At 39.7% G+C, this 27210-nt stretch overlaps 1 protein-coding gene across 2 annotated transcripts in view; it reads left to right on the forward strand.

Moving 5' to 3' along the window:
* The window catches only part of CERS6 (ceramide synthase 6), a 126076-nt gene that overhangs the window by 72628 nt on the left and 26238 nt on the right, over positions 1–27210 (forward strand). For both annotated transcript variants that reach the window (XM_075153127.1, XM_075153125.1), the window contains exons 5-7: positions 15263–15313; positions 19425–19517; positions 26289–26417. In XM_075153127.1, coding sequence (XP_075009228.1) covers positions 15263–15313; positions 19425–19517; positions 26289–26417 — 273 coding nt within the window. The remainder of the gene's footprint in view (positions 1–15262; positions 15314–19424; positions 19518–26288; positions 26418–27210) is intronic.

Genomic DNA, 27210 nt, shown 5'->3' on the forward strand with positions numbered 1-27210 from the left:
TTTGTTTCTCTTTTTTCCTGACCTGGTTTTTGTAGACTTGCAAAGAATGACCTGACCTTGGAAAGCCTGACATGAGTGAGATCACGGGTAGTTTTCTACCTGCTGTACAGCATTTGTTTTCTGGCCTCTCTATCTCAAGACTGGCCATGGAAATCTCATGGATTATCTGAAGATGAGTAGTTGGGAGGAGGTACAGCTTTATCCTGGCAGTTCTTTTGGACAGGCTGGTTTGTCATAGCGGCCCGTTCCCCCGTGGTCAGTTCTTCTGTTCTGTGCAGCCCAGGGCTTGTTGGCACTGGGAGTGGCAGAACCATTCTGGGGACAAACTAAATTTTATATAGTTCTATATAGTCTTTCCTTTCCCATGTATTCCTCAGCTATCTCCTACGTCAGTATTTTCTACTTTTATCTTTCTGTCGGATCACTACACTGCTTCTCCCCACTTCTTAAACTGACTTTATTATTTTGGGGAGTGGATTTGGGAATCCTCTTAAGTCTGCAGGTTTGACGTGTTCTGGTGGACTACAGAAAGGCTGCCTTGTTTCATTCATCTCTTGTTGCCATCTTTTTACTCTGATCATTTTATCTAGTATCAACACATTTTCCCAAAGAAACAGATAGCAGTGACCTTGATTTAGCTCTCAGGGTCAATTGTGGTTCAGCAGCTGTGTGTCAGGGTCTTTAATCTTTCTGGAGGTTATTTGTTCCTCTCAGTTCTCTAAAATATGAGGAGAATAAATAAGGAGTTTTATCTTTGTACATTGCAGTTTCCAAAGTGCTAGTGAGAACGGGATGCTTCTGACTCTGCCTTACTGATACCATGCCCTGTCGCCTGGCGGCTCGGTAAGACAGAGGGATTGTGATCGGTCGGCTCTGGAGGTGCTGGGTGAGCAAGCCAGGGTGCGGCTGCTTTGAAGCCAACTGGTCTTTCTTAGTTGTCCCGTGACTCTTCACTGTAGTCACACTACGGGAGATACACATGGTCACCTTTTCAAAAGCCTCATGCTGGTTGCAATGTTTTATTGAACCATGATTTTTAAGAATGCTTTTGAAGTCATCCCGCCAGTTTCATGAGAGAACAGTTGTGTTATAGCAAAGGTGACTGCATCTCCGCAAAGAGCTCTCCAGATATTCATGCGGAGCATGACCGTGAATGGTTTTCTTTTCCTAATGTCACTGGTTCTGTATAGGTATTGCAGAAAAGGATTCTTTCTAGCTTGATGACAAGTTTTGAAGTTGACATTTTAACTGCTTTACTTACTTGGGAAGCTGCGCCATATCTGTGGTTACTTTGCACACTAAGTCATGATACTGCAAGGCCTGCAGTGAAATGAAGCTGCTAATAGAGAAGATCCCTGACTGTGCTTTCAAACAAGCTTACGTTACTCCTTTAGTTGGCATTGGATTGAGAAATGAAGAAATAAATAGGAAATAATTTTGAAAATTATCCTGTTTGAAATGAAATCTGCAGTCACTGGGCTGTAAACGTTCTGCTCTGGGGCTCATGCATTGTTGCAAATCAGGTTCCAGATAAATAAATAGAAGTATATATTCTTATAGCATATATAAGTATAACCAACCAGTATATAGCGCTGATACTGTGCTTCCTAAAAGCAAGTATGATAGCTCCAAAACGTCCTGTTGAATAAAAGCCCTTGGGCTTTGAGATCACTGTCACAGGATTCCTTGGTAGGGTCTTCCCCTCCGCGCCAGCTGGACTGATACCTTGCTACTGATTCATGAGCAACGCGCGATTTCTGAAACCAACGGATACAGAGGTGTCAAATGCGTTTACTTGGACTTCTGGATTTTCATTTGGCTCAGGATTGTGAAATTGCCTTTCATAATTTCAAAACGAAGGTCATGCTCCAGTTTAAATGGGGTTTTAGTTAGAATATTAATGATACTGTTCTGGAGGAAATAACAAAAATGTTTGAATGCAGAAATTGATAGTTTCAAATTCTTCACACAAGTTGTCTGCAGTGCATAGAGAACATCCTTCGTGGGGACTCTTGGCAGCTACTGTCATTAGAAATAAAGAATAAATTTATTTTTCCTCAATATTGTATGGGAATCATAAGAGGACATCATTCATGCTTAAAGTACTGACAACTCATCGTGCTGGAAGCTATCCTACACCAAAGATCACCTGTAATAGCAGAGTTCTCCAAGGCAGCAATTGATAGTTGTGGCTTTTTTAACTTTTTGGATTAATGTTACTATAAAGATTCATCACGGGTAGGAAACAATCTTGATAGATCTAAACTGTATTTTAAAAAATGTACTGCAAAACACCAGCAGCTGCCAAACTGAAAAATAAATTACTGTATTGAAAATGTCCAATGCCCTGGACAGTTTTCGGTGTTCCTAGCAGTAGAACAGACTTGATTATGTTGTAAAAGTTTCTCAGCTATTGGAAAGCTATTCGCACAACTCGTTGCGTGTTACTTATGTCATTTGGAGCAGAAAAAAATGAGCTGCATCAAATGGTCAGTACTTCATTTATCATTGTATCTCCTCTTGCTGTACCTGCTGCATCTACTTTTTCATGAAGGTAATGCTTCTGGATATTTTGCAGAACAGAATAATACAAGAAACACAGCATCTCGGAAATACTCACACCACTGTTTGGAATACATCTGACCATCTGATTCTTAGAATGAGACTTAAACCAGACTAAATTTTTCTGGTTTTAATGCTGAGATACCGAAGCATGAGTTTGTGAAATTTCTACCACCTTGGTTTAAAACAGAACTGTCTCTAGAAAACAATGTGGCAAGAGCTAGAAGCGGGAGGTTTGCCTCCAGAGCCCTTGCTGCTGCCCTCTGTCTCCTTCATTCTTGAATTATTTGAAGCAGGCATTCAGTGGGGCACTTCTTCTAGTCTAGTCTGCATCTGTTGTGATATTTCCTTCCCGTGTTATACCTGAAAGGTTTTTATATTATCTATTACTGAAACCTTGTAATTACTTCTGTTCAGTGAGCTTATCTGCCTGATAATGGATAAATACTCTCATTTAAATGAAGAATGTCAGAGGCCACTCTGGAGCCCTTTTAACACAATGCTGATACTTGATATTTTACTGTGCTATTAACAGAGGGATAATGTGATATGTATGCCACTCAGGGAGGAAATGAAGCCTGCCTTTGGCAAATTGTTCTGGCTGTAAAATTGATTGGGGGACTCTGTTTTTCTTGATTACTTTTTTTTTTTTAATTGGAAAACAAATTACTGAGTATCTGTAAGTAATGAAAATTGTTAAGCTAAAATAATTTTGGATGTTAAAATCCAATCATACTCTTATTCCTTTCTGTGAAAGTAGGGCTGAGCATTAGGTGCTAAATAAAACAATTTCTAATTCACTGTGAGAGCGGGAAAGAGCACTCGTGCCAGAGGCTCTTGAAGGATGCTGTTGTGAAAAAGAGGAAATGCCATATTACATTTTTAAATAAGTATCATGAGTGGGAAAGTTTTCCAGTAAGAACAAAGTTAGATCACATCTAATGGAAAAGGAATTTGTTTCAGATATCTCTTCAAAAGGGCATAAAAATTGTTGAGGGCATTTAGGAGAGATTAATAGAGTGCTTTGGATGTCTGAGATATAAATCATGAATCATGCTGTTAGAAAGATCAAAGTCAGTGGAGAAACTTAATTTTAAATTACTCCAACGCTTCAGTGTACATCAACAAGGAAAATGAATGCATTTTGGACAATGAGGATTCATAAGAGAAGGCCAGTCAGCATAGGAAATAATTTATTGTGTAAGCTGTTTGAAGCTAAGATAATAACTGGATCAGGCAAAAGAGGACAAAGCTAAGCCGGCTGGCAGAATTTATTTGTGGCTGAAAGGAAACAGAAGGTTTTTGAAAGAAACAAGCAAAAGGAGAATATCAATTATATTCCTAATTCAGTAATAGGACACTGATGGCAACAGGACATTTGAATGCAGACAATGGGGACAAATTTGACATAAGCATGGGGAGGAAAAGCAACACACTAATTTAAAAAATTATCTAGAATTGAATTTCACTTTATGTGCTTGGAATCCAGCTGGGGGTATTTAATAACATCTGAGTTATAAGTAAATGCTCTGTAATCAGCAATTTGGAGAGTTAAGCTGGTACTGAGCCACACACAGCATCTTTACTACTTGCACATTACACTGCTATTCTGGCTGGTGAACGGGGGGCCGCCAGACCTTGTGTCCCCCTGTCGACTGGTTGCCAGTTTTGACTTCAGCACAGTATTCATCTTCCTGGCAGCCCAGCTTTCTGAAAGATACAAATTTTTCAGTGTCCTATACATAAAAATGGCAGATCTAGAGCAAATACTTCCCAAAGTGTTTTGTTTGGGCAATTTTATGATGAAAATAGTTTTAATTCATCTGGAAACTAAGGTGGCTCATTCATACCTGTAGCAAAGTATTTAGCACAGCACTCCTCTATTGCCAGGAGCTTTTGCTATTCAGATGAATGAAGCAGTACTATTTTCCACAGCTAATTAAACCTGAGCGAAGAGTACATGTTTGGATATAAGAGCAGGTTATTAATAATCTGACTGGTGCTTTGAGTTGCCATTATTGAGTTGAACTCACTATTTGAGGCAGTGACTTGGAGCAGGATAGCTGTATCCTCATTTAAGCTAGTATAACCTTTGGAACAATACGTATTTTTACACTATAAGGGCTTGGAGTCATAAAGCTGCTTCATTTTACCTTTGAAGTAGTAGGGAAAAGCAGCTTGCCAGTTAAATAAATATATTAATCGATGAGCATTTTTTTTTCATATTATATTCCTTTCCAGTGTTACGCTGTTACACCTCTCAGAGCTTTCTCATTTCTTCTGCCTATTGATGGTGTCAGCTACTGGCTATTGAACAATGACAGAAGTTAGCATGGGGAAATACTGCTTTAAGTTCAAATCTAATTCAGAGTTTTGCTTCTGTTTTTCAACTGCTGTTATCTCACATGTGACTTAAGGAGTTTCACCAGGGATTTTTGGTTTTTGTTTGTTGTTGTCGCGTCCCCAAGATTTGTAGACTCAAGAAACTGAGGGAGAGCAAACTCTCTTCTCTTGCCCAGTTACTCTAGGTTTTTGCTGTGTCCAAAATTTACTGTTTATTGTTTTATACTAAAACTTTATACAAATTTAGCAGTTATAAAACATAAGCATAGTTCCTCTGCTCTCATCTCTACCAGCCACTCTTATTGCTAGTTGTTTTAATAGATCAATTGCAGAAGAATGCTACGAGCTATGTCTGAATAGATCCACCGGGAGGATGACAAATGGAAACAGCAAAGGGTTTGTATCTGGGCACTTCCTCAGCAGGAGGGGAAGGTGAAAAACAAAGAGGAAATGGACATAAAATTGTATGTAGTCTTAGACATTTTTAAAGGTTGGGGAAATTATTTTGGCTGTCTTCCTTCGCTCTAGTGAAGTAAATGTTATCATGGTCACTGACTCAGAACTGAGCAGGAAAGAATTCCTTGCAAACTGTGTTTTTATATTAAAATTAATTAACATTTCCCCCCACTCTCATTCTGTTAGAGGAAAATACAATATGAGAGAGATTTTCTCACTGGGCTTTTTCCAGGCAGTACTTAGTACTTGTGGCATTATTAAATACACCAAGAAGTGGTTCAGTAGTAAAAACACCTGCAGGCCCACGGGTGAATTGCCCTGATGCAGTATATATATGCACTAACCTCAGAAAAATGCAACGGTTGCAGGAATGGGAGGGGAAGAGGCTACTTTAGTCTGTCCTTACTCGTTGTTGCTTGGGGTTATGCCTCGTTTTAGCTGTGCTCAGTGACTGAAGTGCTTAGAAATGGGTCCCTATCTAGTGACCATCACACTGGTGTGGCTGGAGATGGGGTGCTTTCAGCCCGCCTGTTCCAGCAACCTGTCTGGAAGGAACTCTGCTCCCTTGGTCATCAGGTGGGTCTTAATGGTGTCTCTGTGTTTAGAAGCAGTCAGCTCTTCTGTCAAGGTTTTAGTGGCACCACTGAGTGGAGGAGTTCACTGCCGAAAGGCTTCCTCACCAGCTGCCTGTAATGGCACCGTGTGATTTAAACACACTCTTGCATCTCTGGGGATAAATCTTGGCCCTGTGAACTAGAGAAATCCTATATTTCCTATTAAAAATTCTGCAGTTGCAATAACTTTCTAATTTTCACACTGTCAGGGATGATTTTGAGACCTTGCTGCAATGTGCCTATACAAAGATACAGCAAAACAGAGCAGTTGGAGGAGTGGAAGGTGGAGGGGGCTTTTGTTTGGTTTTTCTCTATACAACTTTTTTCCAGTAGGCAGTGTAGGTTCATAAATACCACAGTCCTAAACATCTGGTTTTGTGCGTGAAATTTTACCTTTGTGCTCACTTAGTAAGGAGTTGTTTTGTTATTATTAAAAATTGACCCTGTCTCCTTTTGTGGGCTGCATGCAGTGATGGAGCATATTATACGTCAGTGAAGCAAGCCCTTAGGGCACACGGTGAGTCCTACAAAGGAAAGCAGCGTCAGGACTACGATGAAGGACGTGGTAAACACTTCCCATCAGCACATGGCATGGAAGTCAGTGGCTGGCCAAAGTCAGACAGATGCACTCTTCTGGCAGAGCAGCCACAGATAGGAACTATAATTACAGAAAGTAGATATGTAATGATGAGTTTAAATATTAATCACTTTCCTGTATGCCTTTGAGTAACCGTAGTATCAGAGCACAGAGCACTGGAAACCCTGGAGCTTTGTTGAACCTGCATCCTGTAGGAAAACGAGGAGTACTCTGAAATCACACAGCTCTGTAGTGATCTACCAGGGGTGAACTGCCCTATTTATTTTTTTAGTAATTTGCTCTTGGGATTTTTGCTGGTCTCTTAAAGGTACAATTTTACACAGGTCACCCTCCTATCAAGGTATGGTTTGCCAAGTGTAAACCTCAGCACTCTCTCTTTACAAGCTAATTCCAGACTTACAGTTGTGTAAGTCTGTTTTAATAAAATAAATTTATCAATATCCTCTTAGATGCAAATTCTAGACTAATTGATGTGATCTGGCTCTGTGATCAAAAAATACAAGGCAGCTGTAAAGCTAATGGGTTTACAGCTGCTTTGCTTCACCAAAGCATTATCAGGCATCTGGAGTGCTTGGCTGAATGTGTCCACTACTTTTTATGCACTCTTCTTACCGTGCAGATAGAGCGACTACAAAACACATTGAGTAGTGTCACTGGGAAACCTGTTACCTGCAAGTGAATAGGAACTTTAGCCTGACTTCTACAATATTTTATATAAATAGACCTTCAACTGCTCTAAACTGTCATAGCACCACTGGCTGCCCAACTTGCTCATGACAAAACAGTCCTTGAAAATGTTACCATTACACATGAAGGCAAAAGTTTTTAAAAGTTTTGCTTACTACAAAGCAACTAGCAGGGGGAGTGTCAGAGGAAGAAGGTGCGCACATGAGAGCAAGTCTTTTGGCAGCTGGGCCTGGCAAGGGGACTGGTGGCTGGCTGGTCAGGGCAGGGGGAGGAGACGCTACAGCCGCCAGCTTCTCCAGCTGGAGTGTTCTTCACTTCTGTTCAATGCATGCAATGCTTCAATATTAGGACCCTTCCAGATTCTCTAGGATTATCTGTTCCTTTTGCCATCTTCATTTTCCACATCATTTGGAAGTTGAAATTACGCATCTATCAGCACAAGACATAAACACCATGTCTCTGTACATCATATTTTTAAAGGGAAAAGTGGATGTATGTGGTGCATGGAGCTTATTCTGTCTTTCCGGAGATCATTTTATGTAAATAAATCCAAACCTGAATTCATGTTTTTTTCTAAAAGTATTTTTGTGCACACACATATATTTGCATTTGAAATGTCAAGTGCCTCTTCCAGTGATTGTTGTTAATCTTGGCCTTTTATGTGTCCTTACGTATATTTTATAGTTTCCGATTAATAGAAGTATCATTTTTAATTATGTTTGGAAATCAGCAGTGCAGATTGCTGAGAGGAAAGGCTGAGCACTTTTCGTTGCAAAAGCATTTTTCCCCCTAACACCTTGTTTCTGCAGACACAAAGCACTAAGCTCTAGAAAAAAAGAGAGTTCTGCAGAAACTTGTAACAACGTGCTTAGTCACAATATATGAGAAGAGAACCTCAGGACGTTCATTGGCAATGTGTCGCATTGTCTTCACTTCTATTGTCAGCTGTGCCAAGAAATATGAATGACTGCTTGGGTCTGTGAAGAATTTATGAAAATGCTATTCCTGGTGTGAGAAGCAACTGCATCCCAAACCAAATCACCAATCACTGTAAGGAAGAACACGCAGAAGTTGATGCAAAATAGTAGCCACGGATTTTGTCATTTTGCTGCGTTTTCTGTGTTCCCAGCATGGTGTTTTGTCAGAACTTAGTGATTTTCTGGGTAGGAAGTATACTTAATTTTGATGTGTAAGTGACTAAACACTGGTGCTTGCAAAGAGTCGGTTTATTCCGCAGTTCACCCTGCTGTAAGCAATACCAGCCACTGCTGTTGGCATCGTCGGCTGCTAAGGTTGTGCCCTCAGTACCTGTCACAGGTGGCCAGTGGAGACTGGAAACTGTCTGATGTATTTTTTAAATCAGTGAGACTTGAATATGAGAAATGCTTAAGTAGTAGCAAAATAAATACAACAATAGCAAGGGATGATGTTAACGTGGTTCAGATCCTGTCTTATCCAGGGTAATTTTTTGGAGGATAACAAGAAAAAAACACATTTCTAGGTAATCAGAGAAAGTTTCCAAAACTTCATAAATCTGATGTCCTTGGAGGCCAAGTGAAATTAATGGAAGATGATGGAAACTTTGAAAAGCTGACTTGGAACATTCTAGTTGTTCCTTTATAAATCATCTTCTAAAAATGAAGGAAAATGAGGAAGAGTTTCATTCTCTTTCTGTGGGAGAGAAAAATGCTGCAAAATATTGATACTTGTGAAAAAAGGAAGGTCACTTTCTGTGACTTGTAAAACTGTGACTTGTTTTACAACAATTAATACCAAAGAGTTTTTCTGTAGTTAGGAGGAAAAAAAGTGTGTTAGATTGTACATTATACGCAGAAGCAAATGTTTTCATGGATATATACTCTCCTTAGGAGACAAAGGCTGCAGTAGTCTATACTTATACTGATCCCCATTGAGCCAAGTAAGAAGGTGGGAAAGGAAACCCAGGATCACGGTGGAATTTGCATCTAATAGATTAATTTACTGAAAAATCTCTTGGTTTTACCATAAATAGGTGGAGTCATGTTTACACTAGAACATAGAGCCCCTGGCATGGGAAACTACAGAAGGATGCCTTTTTGTGCTGCCTGGTAATCTGACTTTCTCTCTAATGTCAGCAGCCATTCAGCATACCATGCTAAGAGGATGCAGGTGTTGCAGAAAGAAAAAGCAAGCAAGCAATTTAAGTAATTCCCCTCTAAGCAAGTGCTTATTCATCCAAGTTATGTGCAAGAGGAATGCTTATTAATATATTGAAAAAGAAAAAATTGCTATAATCCCTAGCCATAATTGGGAAAAAAGTGAACATTGAGATACTATTTAATTTAAGCACATAGAAGATCAAATGCAAAAAAAATCCCACAACCCACACCCCAAAACAACTGTTAATTATGAATAATTGTCCTTCTGCTGATGTTATGAAAGGTGCTGTTCACTAAAAGCCTGTAATTTTCAGTTCCTGGATAATAAAAAAGAGGTGGAAAGTGTTAAATATTTCTATATTTTGCAGTCAACAGAAAGATTGTAGTCTCCTCCTCCCCTGCTGTTATAACTGCACTTTCAGGTAGATAAACTGTAAAGCTCAGAATATGGCGAGGTATCGGTCCACACGAGCAGGAGATGGTGTTCTGCCTGCGGTGGGAGAAGGCAGCTGCTGTTGAGAAAAAGAGTACATATATGTCATATGTCATACGTGTGTATCAGCCAGCGAACGTTAGGTCTAGAGGTAAGAACAAATTGCACACAGCATTTGGGGAGCTAAAGTAAACACTAATCAAGAGGAAATGTTGTGGCCTCAGTTGTACCTCTTGTTTCCATGAAGAGCAAGGACCTGCTCTAGCTTGATGAAGGTAGAGATACAAATGCTGTGAGACATCTTTGCCTGTATCAGCCCAAAATGAATGAGGTGGGTAGAACTTTGCCAAAAGTATGTATTATCTTGACTTTAATTAATAGTGCTAATTTCTGTTCCGCTTAATATTGCTTGTAGCTGTCGGAGACAAATTATGTAAAGCTGTATCCAAATACATTAACCAAGTCAGATAAAATCTTGGCCTTTTGAGATTGCAGAGTGAGCATATACACAGCGAATGCTCAGGATTTCTGTATTGTGATGGTTTTGTTTTACAGGATCAAAAGTTTTCTAATTTCAGAAGCAACTTAAAATCTTTTTTTTTGGACTAAGGATGTCTCATTTTGGTTTGAAATGTGTTTTTGAGCATAAATAGGCTTTTGTGAGATGTGGGGATTCTGTCATGATGTTCATGGATTTTTACATGCTGTGTTCTACTAAAAACAGCAGATAGATTGTGTTTCTTTATCTGCTGGAAAAGTCAGAAGATTTTTCTTGCTTAGCTGGGAATTTAGGAAGAATCCCTTTGGGAGTTACAACATGCCAGTGTGGTCAAGAGTAAATCAGGTGTGTAACAGCTCTGTCTAATACTCCAAACTGCTAGGGCAGAAGCTGCTCTGTGGAGAGCTGGGTTTTGCTGTCATGAGGCTTAGTGATGTACTTCTGGAAGTGTTTCTTCAATATGTTACTTGTTTCAAGTTTATGGACTACAGAAAGAAAAAATGAGTGCCAGCAGCACTGTGTTCGTTTTTTGCACATCCCTTGTTATCCATAGGCTCACGCTTCCAAGGGCAAAGCAACACCGGTGCTTGTGGGTACAAGTTGCATATTGGGGTTTCTATTTGTGCTGGGTACAAGGAAAAATGACTCAGTTGCTGATACGGCAACTTGCAGTGAGACGAACTCTGGAAGTAACTTTAGCTGCCCAAAAGCAGTTATTTTGCAAATTTATGTGACCTACATGTATATATATTTATATTTACAGACACAAGCTGAGTCTATAAAATGTGCATGGAATTCGCTTACACGCGTGACATGCCTGATACACACACATCTGATGGCTGGCTTGCTGACGGTATGGGAGGGTACTGGCTCGTGACATGTACAGCTCTTGTCTGTGAGAACCTAGCCTGTGGCCTTTGTGTGTTTCCTATACTCAGTGGGTTCTGCTGGGTACATATGGATGAGAGAGGACTATTCTTGGTTATTTTTATTACTGTATGATGAACCAAAATTTACCTTGTTATTTTAGAATAATACTTCATCAGGTACATCTATTGCCTCCCTGATAAAATACACACAAAAATACTTTCAGCTAAATCAGCTGTCTAGGGAACAGATCACAAATGCAAGGTTTTTTATTGTACTACTACTTTTTTTTTTCCCCTCCATTTACTATCAAAACTGACCTTTCAAGTATTACGTACTAGCAGCACTTTGAGCAAGAGATGCAGATTTTCATTGCTTTGGGGCTTCTGAAAGCCAGGGCCCAATTAGAAGCTTTCTCTAAGGATAAGTGAGTGGGACAACGGATGCAAAACAACCCGAGGCTTCTGGCTAAGTATGCAGACATCTCAGATAATTTGTTCTTTTTTTTTCCAAATCCTCAGTCATTCCCTTGTCTCAAGAGAAGTTTTATTTCTGAAGGGGTTCTTTAAAATTACTCCCTTTAATCACAGACTTGAAGAGAGGTTTAATGGAGCTTTTGACAGATACTCGTTTGACAGAAACGAAAATAATAGAGATTTGTTCCTTAATAGTGTAAATGACAGCACATTCAACGGCTGTTTATCATCGTCCTCTGTCATTGATACTGCACTGATGAGGTAGTGCACCAAAGTGGTAAAGCTTAAGTTTCCATCTGAACTCCTTTATGTTCTGTTAAGGGAGGGTGTCAGCATTGTAAGGCTGGTGCTCTGTGCCTGACATAATTGGTACTGAAGTTTTTAGTATTCTGTTTCCAACTTAAGGATGCCTTTTTGTTATCAGGATCTTTGCATTTCCTCCCTTCTCCAGTCCCCTCAGGTTCCTCCCTTCCTCAGAATTATATACCAAGAACAAGAAGTAAAATGGGAATTTCGGTATTCAACAGGCAGTAGCACACATTTTATGTTCATCAAAAAAGGATCTGTGCAAAGCCAAGTCACTGTCCCTTTCTCCCCATCCATCATGGGACTTTTCAGGAAGGGCTGGGCTCTGCTCTGCGGTGAGCTTGCCTGGTGTGAGGAAGTTCACAGACATACCGAGTGAGCACATACAGGGCTCAGCTAGGCCCCGAGAATGCCAGTATTAGGATCTTTCTGATTAATCCACCCTTCACCACTGGGTCTAGGTGTCACTGCAGACTGTGTGGGCTCTTTTAGGATTCCCTCCTTCCTGCTGAAGCCTGCACAGAGTATCCCACAGTTGTGAGGTTCACAGAGGATGCTTCTTGCTCCAACTATAACCATGGTCTACATGGAGAAGTTAGGTTCAGTCTAGAACTGTGTTCATTGTGCAAGGCAGAGGGGAAGGCTGTGCTTAAACCAAGCTCTTTCTCTGCCTCTTCCCTAAACCCTCCAGGGCAAGCATAACCAATGTCCCCTGCTGCTACAACTGTTAGAGTCAACTCAGAGATGCCAAGGCAAGTCAAGGGGAGGGGGAGAGACTGGGGAGGAAAGAGGGGTAAGAAGGTTGTGTAGGTGCCCTGCTGTCTTAGCCCCTGTTGCCTGCATAGGATCCATTAGGTTTTCAAACAGCTACTCAGAAGCATTTTGTTTAAGATGGCAGCGTGGCTTTCTGAGCCTTATGTGGCTCAGAAGAGGCAGATGTACTGCAATGTATTGGTCTTTGAGGCTTAATGCATATATAATATGGTTTGTCAGTTTGTGGTATCCTTTCAGGCTTTGCGATTATGGGTTCCTCCAGTGAGGCCTATTTTATTTAGCATTCAGCATATTAATTGCACATAAACCTTCGTATCTGCAGCTCCTACAGCAGGCATCTCTCTGAAGAAGCCTTAAGATGCCATAATATTTGAAAGAGAAAAATGTGTATTTTTTGCCAGCACCTGTAATTTAGGTAGCAAAATAATTGGGTAGGAAGCATCTCTTATCTCTTGTTGAATCTGATATGAAAGACAGTTACAGCTTTTCACACCTGGCTAAAACTATGAATTATCCTACAATATTTGGATGGATCTAATTTAGGCAGCTGTCAGACAGAAATATTTTAGATTCTGTATATTAGTAACAATTGCAGAAGGGCTGTGGCTGTTTCCAAAGACCTTTTTTTGTTGCATGAAATGAGGAGAACTCACTTAGCACAGTAACTACTGTGGAGATGTTTGAACAAATAAATTGCTTGCATGAAGTAATTATTCCTAATAGAGAGAAGGAGAAGTTTGGGTGGACTTTAATCATTTTACAGCATCCTTGTGAGAGGCATATCAGAAACTCTAGGAGGTCTGTTACTTTAAATGTTGGTATACTGCTCAGGTTACTGTAAGAATTACTGCTTTCCGTTTCAGGAGCATTGGGGATATGGGTGTGCAAGTTTTATTTTATCTTATTTTCCATGTGAAGGACACATTCAAAAAACTAGGAAGAACCTTTAGTAATCATATTACATCACTGTTAACCAACAAAGGCTATAAGGACGTTCTGTAAGACAAAGCACAATTAGAACTTAAGTATCATTAGGAATTGGGCTGTAATTCTGACTAGTATTTATCCTGTCTTTTGATATGGTACAAATCCTTCCTACTTATAAAGACTTTACTAGCCTGATTCTCAGCCTGGGGCTTTAACATTCTGCTTAGTGTTCATTTTACTTGGTTTGACGCTCACACATTGTATTTTGGATTAGTTTGTTATTATGCTTTGCCTGAGTTGAACTGCTCCACCTGATGGTGAAAATAAGAAAATGCCGTCTCTCATGCAATGGTGATTTATTTGGAAAAATGTAATTTAGTGGCAGCACTTAATGCTGTAAGGGTATGCATGCCTTAATCCAGGAGACCCACTAATAATATTCTGCCCCCTTTATACTTGGATGTAGAGCAGTTAAGGTTATGTAAAGGAGTTGCACAAAGATCTTGAATCCACAGTTTTCTTTCATGTTTTTAGTGAGATACCCAGTGGGTAGGTACTTGTACTGTAGACACGTGCTTCTCAAAGTCCAGATGCTGCCAGAACCTGAGATGCAGCTGTGCTTTGCAAGACATGCATGTCTGAAAGGAGTTGTTCCTGCCCATGCACAAAAAGGGAAGTTTGGCTGCTTGGTAGCTGTTGATTTGGTCATGTTCTTCTTACCAATGGGGAAATACTTAATGGTTGAGTATGTTGGGTAGAAGAGCTTGCCCATATGGTATTTTCTATCTTGAGTCCATTTAGTTGCACAGAAAAGGAGATAAAAACTAAAGAACTCTGAAAGAAACAACCTGCTTGCAAGAAAAGATTTAAAAGGCTCTCTTGTGGCATTGAAAGAGAAATAATCACATAAATCTTGTGCGAGCAGCAAAAAAACAGGAAGCATAACTGAGCTGCATGTCCCCAAGTCTTTCAGTTTGCCCAGCTTTTTGCAATGCAAGAGTCTGTAGATGTATGCTACAATAAATTTGCTCTGGCACCTTTCATGTTGCCCTAAGATATCAGAGTGTTTTCCGTGTGATAGCAAGATCTATCATCTCTGGGCAGTCGTGTCTTCAGCCAGGAAAGCAAAAGGTATGATTTGCTATCTTGAGCTGATGTGTCTGGGATGAAGGATGGATCCTGTATGGAAGGATGCTTATATGTAACAGCAGATGCAAGGGACATTCTTTAAAATATTTGAGCATCCTAGGGCCAAGATTTTCTGTGCTATTGAGAAGGTAATGTGAGATCTGACCGCCTGAGCACAAGCTGATTATGTTCAGCCTGCACTCCTGCAAAAGCTATTTGTATAAGGTCATGGTGCACCAACCAAAAATCTCTGTGAACAGGCAGGTTGCTCTAATTCATGCTGTGAAACTTTGAGGAGTCTCCTTGTTGTATACAGTTTTCATAGCCTCTATCAAAAATTGCAAATTTTAAGCTGTTTCTGTAGTTTTGACCTTCACTTGTGTTAACTATGTACACTTACGTTGCCCAAAATGGTGTATACAGACCTTTTTTTTTTTCTTTCTTTTTCTCTCAGACACCCTGGCTCTGGAATACCAGACAGTGCTGGAATGGGTATCCATATCAGGTAAAAGTTACAGTGCTGCCTAAAAACAAACATGACGCCTCTGCAGATTTCTGTTTTTATTATGGTGGAGCTTTGTGTCAATATGTTAGTGTGAACGAGTTACTCGACATTTCAGAACATTGCTAGATGCTCCCCATCTTGCATGAGTTCAAGATGGGAAAGATGAATATAGCCATCACACTTGTGTTGAAATGAAGCACAGGATCTGAAAACAGATCTGGGAAATCTTAACTGTGAAAGCAGACGTGCAACGGCGGTAGAATGGTCATTTTTTACAAATTTCTGAGGATAAAGTTTTAGCAAAGCCTCAGATTCAGCGGGTTGGGAAAAACCAGTAGAGTTCTTATAGTTGTTACACTGCATACAGGATGAGACTTAATCCCTGTCAGTTAGTGTGATCAAAGAGGAGACTAAAGAGAGAAGGTAGGTTTCTCCTTTAGGTACTTAAATAGGGGCTATCCAGTCCTGGCCTCATGGAAGCTTACAACGAAAGAAGGCAAAATTAATGAGATAATTGAGAATGGTTTCAAGTCTTTATTTTCAGCAATGTCTGTATTTTCATGGATTCAAAAAGCATCATCTCTGTTCTAGGTCAAAGTTTATAACTTAACTTAAATGACTTAAGCCTTTTCTTTGATCTCCTTTACTAAGAAGAAGAATGCCACCATTAAAGTAAAAATGCGCTTTCAGGTTGTGTCCTGCTGCACTCATTCCCTCTTTCAGTCCTCCAAAAAAATTTCGCTCAAGTTTGAAATTTGATTTCCTTAAAACAGTCTTCAAAAGAACAACAGTATATTCATTCCTTACTGCACTGCTAAGGTTTTAACTAGTTCCAGGAATATTTAATTCCTAGGTCCAAGTTCTGGACATCTTTCAGAGTAGCACAGTTGCTTCAATGGTGTGCAGGTGTGCAGTAATACCAGGATTAACTGTAGCCCTACAACTCCAGAAACTATTCTCTGCCAGGGGAAGAAGGAGCAGGTCAAGTGAAAGGAGAAGGGTAGAAATTTTATCTATCATTATTATCTGGTTGAACAGTGGCTTGCAAAGTTTGCATACCCAAAGAGCTTTGAGAAACCTCTCCTGTGCTTTCCATTAGTTTGTGCTACTGGACATAGTTGTTAAAGTATGGGATGTATTTAAACAGAGCAGTCAACCTACTCTAAAGAATTCAATCTATTTTTCAGAAAAGATAACTCCTGAACTCTGCCTTGGCTGTACCACTGCCTCATTTTGCCCCCTGGTCTGATAGAAGTAACTTCCAACATGGATGTTGTGAGGATCAGTGAATTAATTAAATGCTCCCTTTTATTATCATTAATAATAACAGTAAGGTAGCCCTTTCGAGGAAGAAGTATCATCATATATATGCGCTAGGAATGGACTTTGGAAACTCTTTTGGGAAAGCTAAGAGCCACCTGTTTCCTTAATACCCTTTGTATAATAGGAGGCAACAAGAGATTAAAGTTGTGAAGTATAATTTTTCCTTTTTTTATAAATCAGAGGTAACAAATGTTTCAAATGTGACCTAGTAAGACGGTCTTTAAAATTTTTAATAACTTTTGAGGATAACTTTTGGTAGCTTTTTTAATTAGTCTGAATTCTAATTCTAAACCTGAGCTTCTTTAAAATGCCTTTTTTTTTTTTTTTTTTTTAAATACAGCATCCAGGAGTCTCAGTAGGAATCATTGAGATGTTGTGTTAGCTGCTATCCAAATATAATTGACATTGAATTCCAAAAGCTCCAGCAAAGAGTTTGCAAAAGACTCTCACCTGTCTAGGGTATATTGCTTTTTTTTTTTTTTGCCTTTTTTATTTCCCTGAAGGGCAGGGAGCGGAAAAAAAACCCTCATTGCCAGACTGTAAAGTATGAAGAAGAGTATTTTCTGAAAGACGCATGAATTCCCTGTGACAATGAACAGCCCTAGACAGGCTGAACAGGAGAACTGCATTTAGGTTTGAGTGCTACTGTTCTTGAAGGTTGTGTGCCTGTTGGAGATAGTTCAGTGGAGATAATTTAGCAAGAATGATCAGAAATCTTGATCTGAGAAAGGTTGAAGGAATTTGGTCATTTAGGCTCAGAAGAAATAATTACTTAAATTCCACCCAAGGACTGGAGGGTGAACTGAATGTTAGGGAAGCAGCAGAAGAAATTGAATGGGGGAAGTGTTGAATCTTCCTCCCTCAGAGATTTTAGGAACAATCATTTGTCAGAATTGATATGGCTGCAGTCACCTTTCAATCCTGTTTTCTACTATTTTTGTGTTATTACATGCAAGAAGAGATTTACTTATGACGTAAGACCACGAATCTTACTGGTTAAAGAACATGTATTTACCAGACATCAGAAGAACGAGGTCATTCAGAAAGTTAGTTACAACTTTTAGAGGGTGGCAACTAAACTTACTATATCTAAAAATCATGCTACTAGTGGAGAGGGTCCAACAGAAAGCAAATCATCAAGTAAAAATCATTATCAAAATCATTGTCTCGGAGATGAATGTCTACTGGGTGCTAATGAGGATTAAGTACTGGGTTTTCAATTTGGTTTGGGTTTTTTTTCTTAACTAGATAAAATTTCTAATCTCTTGTTTGCTACAAATTCTTTGTAAGACTCTCAACACAGCATTGCAGAAATCCATCTGTAGATATAGTCAAATGGATCATTTGGGTGACAACTCTACCCATAAGCACAGAATAGTCCTACTAAAGTCTATGGAGAACTGAAACGTAACATTTAGACTAAGTTAAACACACACTATTGATCCTTTCATGGAGGAAAACTATGATATCTTTAGAATCCCCCTTCTTTATCATCATATATATGTTTAGAAATACTAATGCTATTGTTAATAAAGCAACTGACAATCTTAATTGTTTTACTAGAAATTTTCCCAGTGAGTTCTTTTGCAATAATGAGTATAATAGTCACAGTTCGTTGCTAGCTCATGTTCTGTTCCATTTTTTTAATTACACCTAATTAAAAGCTTTCTGGCAGTCTCACTAAATCAGAAAAGGATTATATTGGCTCAAGAAATGGCTTCAAAAGATTGATTTTGAGTGTACACATTTTTCATAAAGCATAAGCCTGTGTCTATATTTAAATAACCCATATAGAGCATTCAGTGGGCACTTACTGACTGTTTTTCAGCTGCAAAGAACTGGTCTGCAAAAGGGAATGGGAATAAAAGAGGCAACTGAAAAGCCTCTTGCCAATGGGAATAGCTCATACCCTGCTTGGGTGCATGGTTGTGCCAGTGCAAACTGCTCTAGAGATGGTTCATCTAATCCCTCAGGAGATGTCCTCAGGAGCTTCTCCTGAGCCAGTGCCCCTCTCTATCACTGCGATGGAAGACATGACTAGCAGGGAGGCACAATCGCATGGAAATTAGAGTAGCTACTAGGACTGGCTCTTTTAGGCTGGGAGCTAAACAGCCTGTGCGTGCCACCAGTTACCTTCTTTCAAGTTGCCGCAGGTTGGTTTTGGTTGTGCATAAGTTCCTGTGTTTTGTTATTTTTATTTCTTTTACTTTTAAACATCTGTGTAATGATGTTGTATATCAAGCAAGATGCCTGGATAAATTTATTTTATTTTCTTCTTTCCAAGTGTTAACATGTTCCCAGAAAATGGTTAAATTCTTTAAAAGTAGGCTTTATGTTAGAGAGAGTCCTGTTTGAAGCTCACAACATTTTCATCATGAGCAGATGAGATTGTATACTGGCATTATTTTTCTCTAATCTGCTCTAGCATTGTTTTTTTTGCTTTTCTTTAAACCCACATTACTGATGTACAGCAAGATGTTTCACGTGATCTTTCAAAACAAACTTAAGAGTACTCAGAATTTAGTCTGTTCTAGGTTCCGAACGGACAACATCATAGTTTTTTGGTATTACAATACCGTCAAGATTAAATCTTAAGAGGAGGGTAGGTTGGGGAGCTTTATTTTTCCGGAGCCATCAAAGTTTGAAAGAGGCAACTATCATAATTTTTCTTACATAGGATGCTTATGTATAATTCAATAATCCCCCTGTAATTAAACATGTCTCCTATAGACAGCTGCCTGTAATGTCAGTTAGACTCTATTAACCTTTTCTCATCTCCATCTTTCAGCCACTGATGCCTGACCTTCATTATTACTACATAGTTGAATTGTCATTCTACTGGTCCTTAATGTTTTCTCAATTCATTGACATCAAAAGAAAGGTAAGAACAATGAGACTAAAAATGAAAGCTTTAAGCACATATCTTTCTTGACTTGAGGAATACGTAGATTACCTGTGCGGTGAACTGGAAATACAGTTCTTTCTAATCACCACCTCTTGCAGATATTCGTCACTGAGAAACTGGTGTTGAAGCGCTTGTCTTACTCTATTCCTTGTTACTATGTAGGATTTTTCTGCACATGGGGAAGAAGAGCCTGTAGTAATCAAATATCCAAGGGGAAATAGCATCAGCCAAAAAAACCTTCTGATCTCATACAGTGACTTGAATGGAATTGAACACATAGTAGCTAGTAGATGTACTGTTTCTTCTAAGAGTTAAATGATGAAATATCAATGACAGAGCAAGACTGCCTCATAAATTCACAGTATCGCTTTGGTAAGATTTATGAGGGCTTTCAATTTATTCTACAAAGGGGTGGTAAAAACAGGGACACATTTAATATTAAAAAGTGATGTTACATTTAATCTTACCTTTACAGTTATGAAATGTCAAGTAGTTGAGCATTGGTATTAAGGGGCTATTAATCAAGAAAATAAAACTCTGGCCAGATAAAAACATTTTTCCAGTATCAGTAGCAACCTGTTCCATATTCCTTCATCCAAGTTCTCTCCTCCAAGGAGAACAGGCAGCACAACAGTCATTCTATAATAATGGTCCATTGAACTATTCTTGCAGGGTTTTTTAATGTTGCAAAATTATTTGTTTAAAAAGTTTGGAAGGATTTTAAAATATTTTTATTTCTGCTGTCATTTAATTAAATGATTGTAGGCTGTGCTAATGGAAGAATCCCTGTTTACTAGAATTTTAGCAGGAGCATAACCCTGAAAAGAGTAAATGAAGGATCCAGTATGTCCTGAAGAAATTTATCTGCTGTTTGGAACCACAGTGTGCTCCTGGGAGTCTTGTGTCAGAGCTACGTATATAGAAGAACACCCCTCTATTTGAATTTCCAAGTTTTTCCAGAAGTAGAAATCTCAAGAATACATCCACAAATTTTAAAATCTATATTGGAGGGTAAATTGTAAACAAAACCAATTTAGGATGAATACATGTAAATCCCTTGCTTGCATTGTCTGTAGATGCTAAAAATTCTGTTAATCATGAGCTTGAAATGAGTACAACTTCACTGTTTCAGAAAACAGAGATGCAGAAGAACAGTGCTCAACAGAGCTCTATGATGGTGGAGATTAATTTAAATCAAAAGAAACATTGACTAATACACATAAGCTGCAGGTCCCAGCAATACTGAATAGCCATTTGTCAATATATCAAGCAAAACCAAACCTCTACAGCAATGTTACAGAATTGTTCAGGTTATTGCTGCAGAAATATGTTGTCCCCCTACATTCATATTCAGCCCTGTGCACTGTGCCATTGGTTATATTTTATTTTCTTTGTGTACTTCTTGAGGCAGAGGAAAATGTAACAGCATTGCAATTGCAACAGTACTGCAATTTTGCAGTACAGTACATCTTTAAAGAATATTTAATTGATTCCTGACTAGTTGCTTTGCTCACGTGAAAAGTAATTGGAGGCTACCTGAACAGCATCTAGGTTCAGCACTGAAGCACGCTTCTGAAAAGGGCCATTGGGAGGGTCAGTAACACCTTTCTCATTCAATATATCTCATGAGTAAATGCTATAGCTTTTTCCCTCATGACTTGGAGAGTTTGTCCCCATTGGTGAGCTGAGCACAGAGCTAAAGCCATAGTACAGGTGCAAGTAAAAAATCTTTTGCAAGTCTGTTTCTCAGTTACATGTAAATGACTTGTACTTGTTATCAGGAAAACTTTGCAGCAGCTTACTGTGGAAATGGAATGGAAGATGGAGGTGGGGAAGTGGGTTGCTGACAGCTAAGTAACACCCCTGCCACAGATTTGAAGTGCTTGAACCCAGAGCACCAGATTAAAGCAGCGTCCCATGCATCTGCTGTGTCTGAGAATGTCCAGTGTCCAGCAGAGAGCAGGAGCACAGTATCTGCAGTGCGATGATAGCAATCAAAAGCCTTTCATTATAAGCACCCTGCAGGAGACAGTGGAGATGCCATATTTATAAATAACCTATTAGATCACTGACCAATTTGGAGTGTGGAGACAGTTCTTTTTGTAGCGTAAGCAAAATTGATAACTAGGAAGATCAGACTGGAGAAATGCAGCTGTGTGCTGATGTCACACAGTAAAACTGTTCTGTGGCCAGGGGCAAGTGCAAGCTGTCAAGGAAACCCATGAGTTTAAAAATGTTAGCACTGGGAGCTTACAGTAGTTGACAAAAACTAGTACAAGCTTGTCAGAGACACCAGCTCTTGCAGCACCATAATAGTTCTCTTTTAAAGAGCGTGTTTAGTTTAAAAAATGTGGAAACATCTTAACGTACCCAATATGCAATGTGTGAAATGGTACCCATATGAAATAAGGCTCTGTTTAACTGGAAGAAGCAGGAAATTTGCCAGCTAATATCAGGTGCTATTGTAATACTTCATGACAGCTTACACAGAGCAGATTAACAGTTCTCAGCCTGAGAAACCTGTTGATGTTTTCATGTTACAGTGAGAGGAATACTTCTATCTAAGTCTTGGTTATCATTTTAGATACTTTAAATTCAGCAGTGGTTGTGTTGTAGTCTGGGATGATCAAAAGTGCCCTGGCAGCCTCGTGCACTGCAGGAATTCAGCCAACCACTTTTAAGTAGCCGGGTTTCTCTCAAGGTGAGGTACGGTAGGTCTCCTCTGAAAGCACCAGCACTTGGCACTGGCCTAACTCCAGCATTGGTGTTTTACTCGCTGTAGCTGAAGAGGAATGTATTTGCTGTTTCCATCTCCACTTTATTCTTCTCTAATAGCAAATTCATGACTTCAAAATTACTTCCAGTTGGTTTGCTGGCTTTCAAATACCTGTTTGTCTTTATTTAGGTGTTATAAATTCCACCAGATTATCTTTGTCTGGCTGAAGAGGTGTGAGCAAACTATTTAGGCTGTTGCACATATCTACGATTGGCATTAAGGCAGCGAACTGAGTAGATTAACTTTTATAGTTTTACAATGGCATGTTGTTTGCTTCATAAATATCTACTATGTTGCTGTAATGATGTTCTACCCTTACGGGTTTTTATTTTCAAAGACTGCAACCTAGTATGATTTTTTTTTTTTTATCATCTCTATCCAGCTTCCCATACTCCTCTTTTGTAAAACATAGAAAAAAAATTAGATCAGGGAACTTCGTTACTCTCACAAGCCCCTGATGAGTTTTAAAGGCAGTGAAGCTTATTTACATGCTTTCTGGATACCTGAAGTATTGTTTGATAGAAAAACATTTGACCGGTATATTTAAGGGAATGTGTAAAATTCCTCTCAGTCAGTGTTTTAACAGGTTTGTAGAAGACCTAGGAGACCTTTCTGTGTATTCACACCTTTTAGTTCCAAGTATTTGGCAATTCCTAGAGCTTCTGTGTTTTACTTTTTTTAAAAAATGACAGTTCACTTATTCCCAAAATAAAATAATTTGTAGCTGCTAATTTTCTTGAATGTTCCATTTTGATTCTAGAAAATTTATGCTGTATTTCACTGAATCTGGATCCTGGATCTCTTTTTTCAAACTCAGTAAAAAAAAGAGTCGTAGAGCTGATTTCTTTTGTTTCAGAGGAAACGAATTTAGATTGTGTACATTTTGCAGACCTTTGCTAGAATTGTAATGGTTGAAACCTTTAACTGGTGATACTCCCCATCCTTGTTGAAGCCCATTTCGAGAAGCTGGAGTGACTAATGAAGATGATGTTTTGCCCTTCAGTGGCACTAATGCTCCATAGCCACTTGGCAGTTTAGTCAATGAGCATGTCATGTTAAACAAACGTGGGTAGCAGAAGCCTTGATTCCAGAGAGCTTGTCTACAAGTTGAGTCCCATGGGGTTTCTCCATTATCTGCCCTGTGTTCTTCCCACTGATGGTGACAGGAGTAGGTTCTTTCTCCTATTCATGTATTTTCTCGACACAGGCACATGATATCTTTCAGCAATTACAACTGGAGGCTACAAATCTGCTGTAAATAAATGCGTCTTGCACAAACATACATGCAGTTTGAAATACATTTAAAAAAAGAAAAAGCCCATTCCTGTACAGCTGCTCTTCTGTCAAGTACCACTTGAAATTATGGGGACTTGTACCATTAGTTTGTATGTATTCATTACCCTTATGTATAATTAAAATCTAACAGGTAGCATCTTCAAAGCATAGAATTAATTACTGATGTAAAGAAATGTCATAAACAGGAAAGAAAGGACCAGAGTGACAAAAGTAGTCTTATTTATATCACTGCTGCTTTTTCCTAACAATTTTCAGTAGGTCAGTCCAGCATCTCCATTTCAGAGCTGGCAGAGTCGGGTAACTATCTCTTTTAAGAACATTGTCAGAGAAGGAGTTCCCTGGACAGCATTTCTGTAAGCCTCATGCAGAAGTGCAGAAGACTGCTGCCCAAGAGCATTAGGGCTGCTTAGGAATAACACATATTGTCAGGACTGCCTTGAAGAGTTCCCAAAAGGGACTAGAAATCTCGTATTTGTAGAACATGAATGTGTCAGCTATAAAAACAGACGAGAATTTTCTACTTGGCTTCTTCCCCCGTTTGGACTGCCTATGTGCTAACATAATTGCAGTCAGAAGGAAAATGAAGAACAGTGCGTTAGCATTTGCAGCTGAAGCAAGTGAAGAGCTAGACTGCAGTATGGCCATATAGTAATGCTAGTAACTTATTTCTAATCCCAGGGAATAAGGTAGGTGCTTTGCTGTTTTGATTACGGTATGGTGAAATGGTCCCCATGTGTGGGTTTGTAGTTACTGAAATGACTAAGATGCTGTTTCCCTGCTTTCCCTTAAGATTCTTAGAAGGGGAAACAGCCTTTAATTCTCTTTTTGTTCAGTCTGCTTTAAGAAAGCCATTTAAAGCAATGGCTTGAGATGACTGCTGAATGTATTTGGTTGTGCTCCACACTGCTGAGGACCAAATAACCTGGCTGAGAAGTGTTGGATGTATAACAAACTAGGATACGGTTCTCTGCTTTTAGTCTTTTTTTTTTCTTTTCTCTCTCCTCTCTCCACCCCCCCAGCTTTGTGTTGGCAATACTGGCAATGCCCATTGATGAGTATGCATAGAAAATAGGACCTTGTAGCACCTGATAGCATTAAACATAAAATGATAGGCTGGGAGGAGGTCCTATTCGCTTAGTGAGACTGCTGAAGCTGCAGGTTTTTCCATTGTGTACATTACAGTGAAGCCAAATACTGGTACTGAGAGGCAGTGGCACTGCACGTGTTTGAAAGCATTGGTGCCTGCTACATGCCTGCTGCATTCCCAAAGAGAGGTATGGTGGCACTGGGCAGTTACCCTTCCCAGTATTGGAGAGACAGAGCAGTCATCCGCTGTAGCTGCTGCTTTTCTGGAGTTGACCCTTTGTTAGTGGGAGCTCACCAGCACTTTCCGTAGGGCCGTCCTGCCCGACACATGTACCTTCAGTCCCTTTGCAAACCAGGTGCTGCCCCTCTAAAGGTTGCAGGGTCTCAGTTTCGGTTTCTCTGCTGTGGGCCGCTTAGCTGAAGACTACCACAGCTCAGCAGGACTGGCCCACGAAAGCTGCCAGAAAGCCAAATGCCACCTCCCAAGATGCTTGGTGAGCAGGCTGCCTGGAGGAGCCACTGCTTCTGACTGCCTGGATCTCTCCCTGCAGACAGCCCTGCATGAGAGCCGCTAGATCTGCTGAGAGCTGCGGGAGCAGCTTTACACCCGGTGCGTGGAGAAGCTCCCCAGTCAAATCATGCCTGTGATCTTTTCTTCAGGGTTTTGATACCACTTTCTCAAAGCTGTGCGGGTAGTTCAGCAAACTCCAGCAAGACTTCTTTTTGACTGCCTTGGTGCCTTGCAGAGAAGAGTCTCATCTCTGCGGGTCCTGTTCTCTCAGTAATCAGTCTGGGAGTCTAGGCCAGGCAGATGGGTTGTTCTCTCTGCTTTGCCTGCCCCTTGGCTTGTATCTGGGAATGTGATGGAGCCTCACCACTCCTGGTATTTTTCAATAGTAACAGTTACTTGCTGGCCAACTAACTCAGAGTTGCTGATCTGGAGACCGACTAACCTGCATCATTTGGGAGGCAGCAGATTAGATCTGAGTAGGAGGAGCTACACCAGCTCATTTGAAGACCCTGTTCTGACCCTGTTACAGTGTGAAGACAAAGCAGCTTCATTAAAAACAAACAAATAAAAAACTGGAACTGAATTTCTCAGCTCTGTGAAAGTTTTCCGTTGTGCTTGGCAGGTGACTGTCAATAACTCTGAGTGCGGTGGAAATGTTTCCCATTCCTTTGTAGCTATTTGAGCTCTTGTGAATGGTGCGTTATTTTGCATATTATATGTTGCTTGGTATATAAGAAGTATGGTGTAATTTGACTTGTATGTACATATGCCTTTTCAAAGTAACTTCAGCCACAAATGTTTACTTCATTAGATTAAATTACTATGAACTGAGAAGCGTAGATATTGCCTAGCTTTCAATAATCTCTTTGCATTTTGTTAACGTACAATGATAATTTTGTTCAGCCTAAGTGAAATATATAGCAGGGTATTTAATGCACTTGTGTAGCAGGATCTTTATGTAACATAGCCATAATGCTGGGTTTCAAAAACACCCATCCATTTGTGCATAAGAGTACTGAATCTCACTGTTTGGTTCATTGTTTTTTGGTTTTTTTTCCCCTGCTTCTTGCTGCTCTAGGATTTTGGCATCATGTTTACACATCACATTGTAACAGTCACCCTGATAACCTTCTCATATGTAACCAATTTGACACGAGTGGGAACCTTGACCTTATGTCTCCATGATGCGGCTGATGTTGTCCTAGAGGTGAGATAATACTATATCATCAGTGTCTGTACGTGGTATTCACTATTCTGAGAGCTAGCATGTCAATAGGTAGAATCTATTTGCTATTCAGAACAAGTATTTCTTAAGCAAAGAGGCCAGCTCAAGATGGTAATGGTGATTAATACAGTGTATTTCCTTGCTGAAGTATATGACACTTGTAGCAGTGTATGTTTGTGACTTTAGGCTGTTTTATCCCTTGATAAGTTGCTTGTACAGAGCAGTATCTTGGTAATGCATTGCATGCCAGGGAGGGTTACGCACAGATTTTAATTACAACATGCTAAAGTCAAAAGCTCAAAGTTGTAAAATCTGGAAAGTGATGACTCTGTGGGATAGAACCTCCTGGTTTCTTGACTCTTCTGAAGTGATGCGTGGGGCAAGAACCCTGTGTCCGAAAGAATCAAGGTGTCACAGTTTGATTCTGCTGTGCTTTGCTGGGCAGAGGGTGCTGGACAACTTAGTGGGTGTTCTGTGCATGGGCAGTGAGCTGACCTCTGGTCCCCAGGATTTTCCAGGTTCCTGTGCCTTCACATCCAGATGCCAGTATTAAACAGTTGGCTTTGGAGAAGAAGGGATGATAGACATTTTTTTAAGTCAAGATGGTCTGTAACTTCCATAGCGGCAATTTAGAGATGTTGTCATCCTGTATCTGCATCAGTTTTTAGACAGCTATGGGTGATGCTGGGATCAGGCTGCCTGTGAACTCTCCATCAAGATCAAACCAAAGTTAGTAACTATTTTGTCTGAAATTATTTTTTACTAAAGTAGTTGC

This window comes from Calonectris borealis, chromosome 6 (assembly GCF_964195595.1).
Source record: "Calonectris borealis chromosome 6, bCalBor7.hap1.2, whole genome shotgun sequence".
Taxonomy (NCBI): Eukaryota; Metazoa; Chordata; class Aves; order Procellariiformes; family Procellariidae; genus Calonectris; species Calonectris borealis.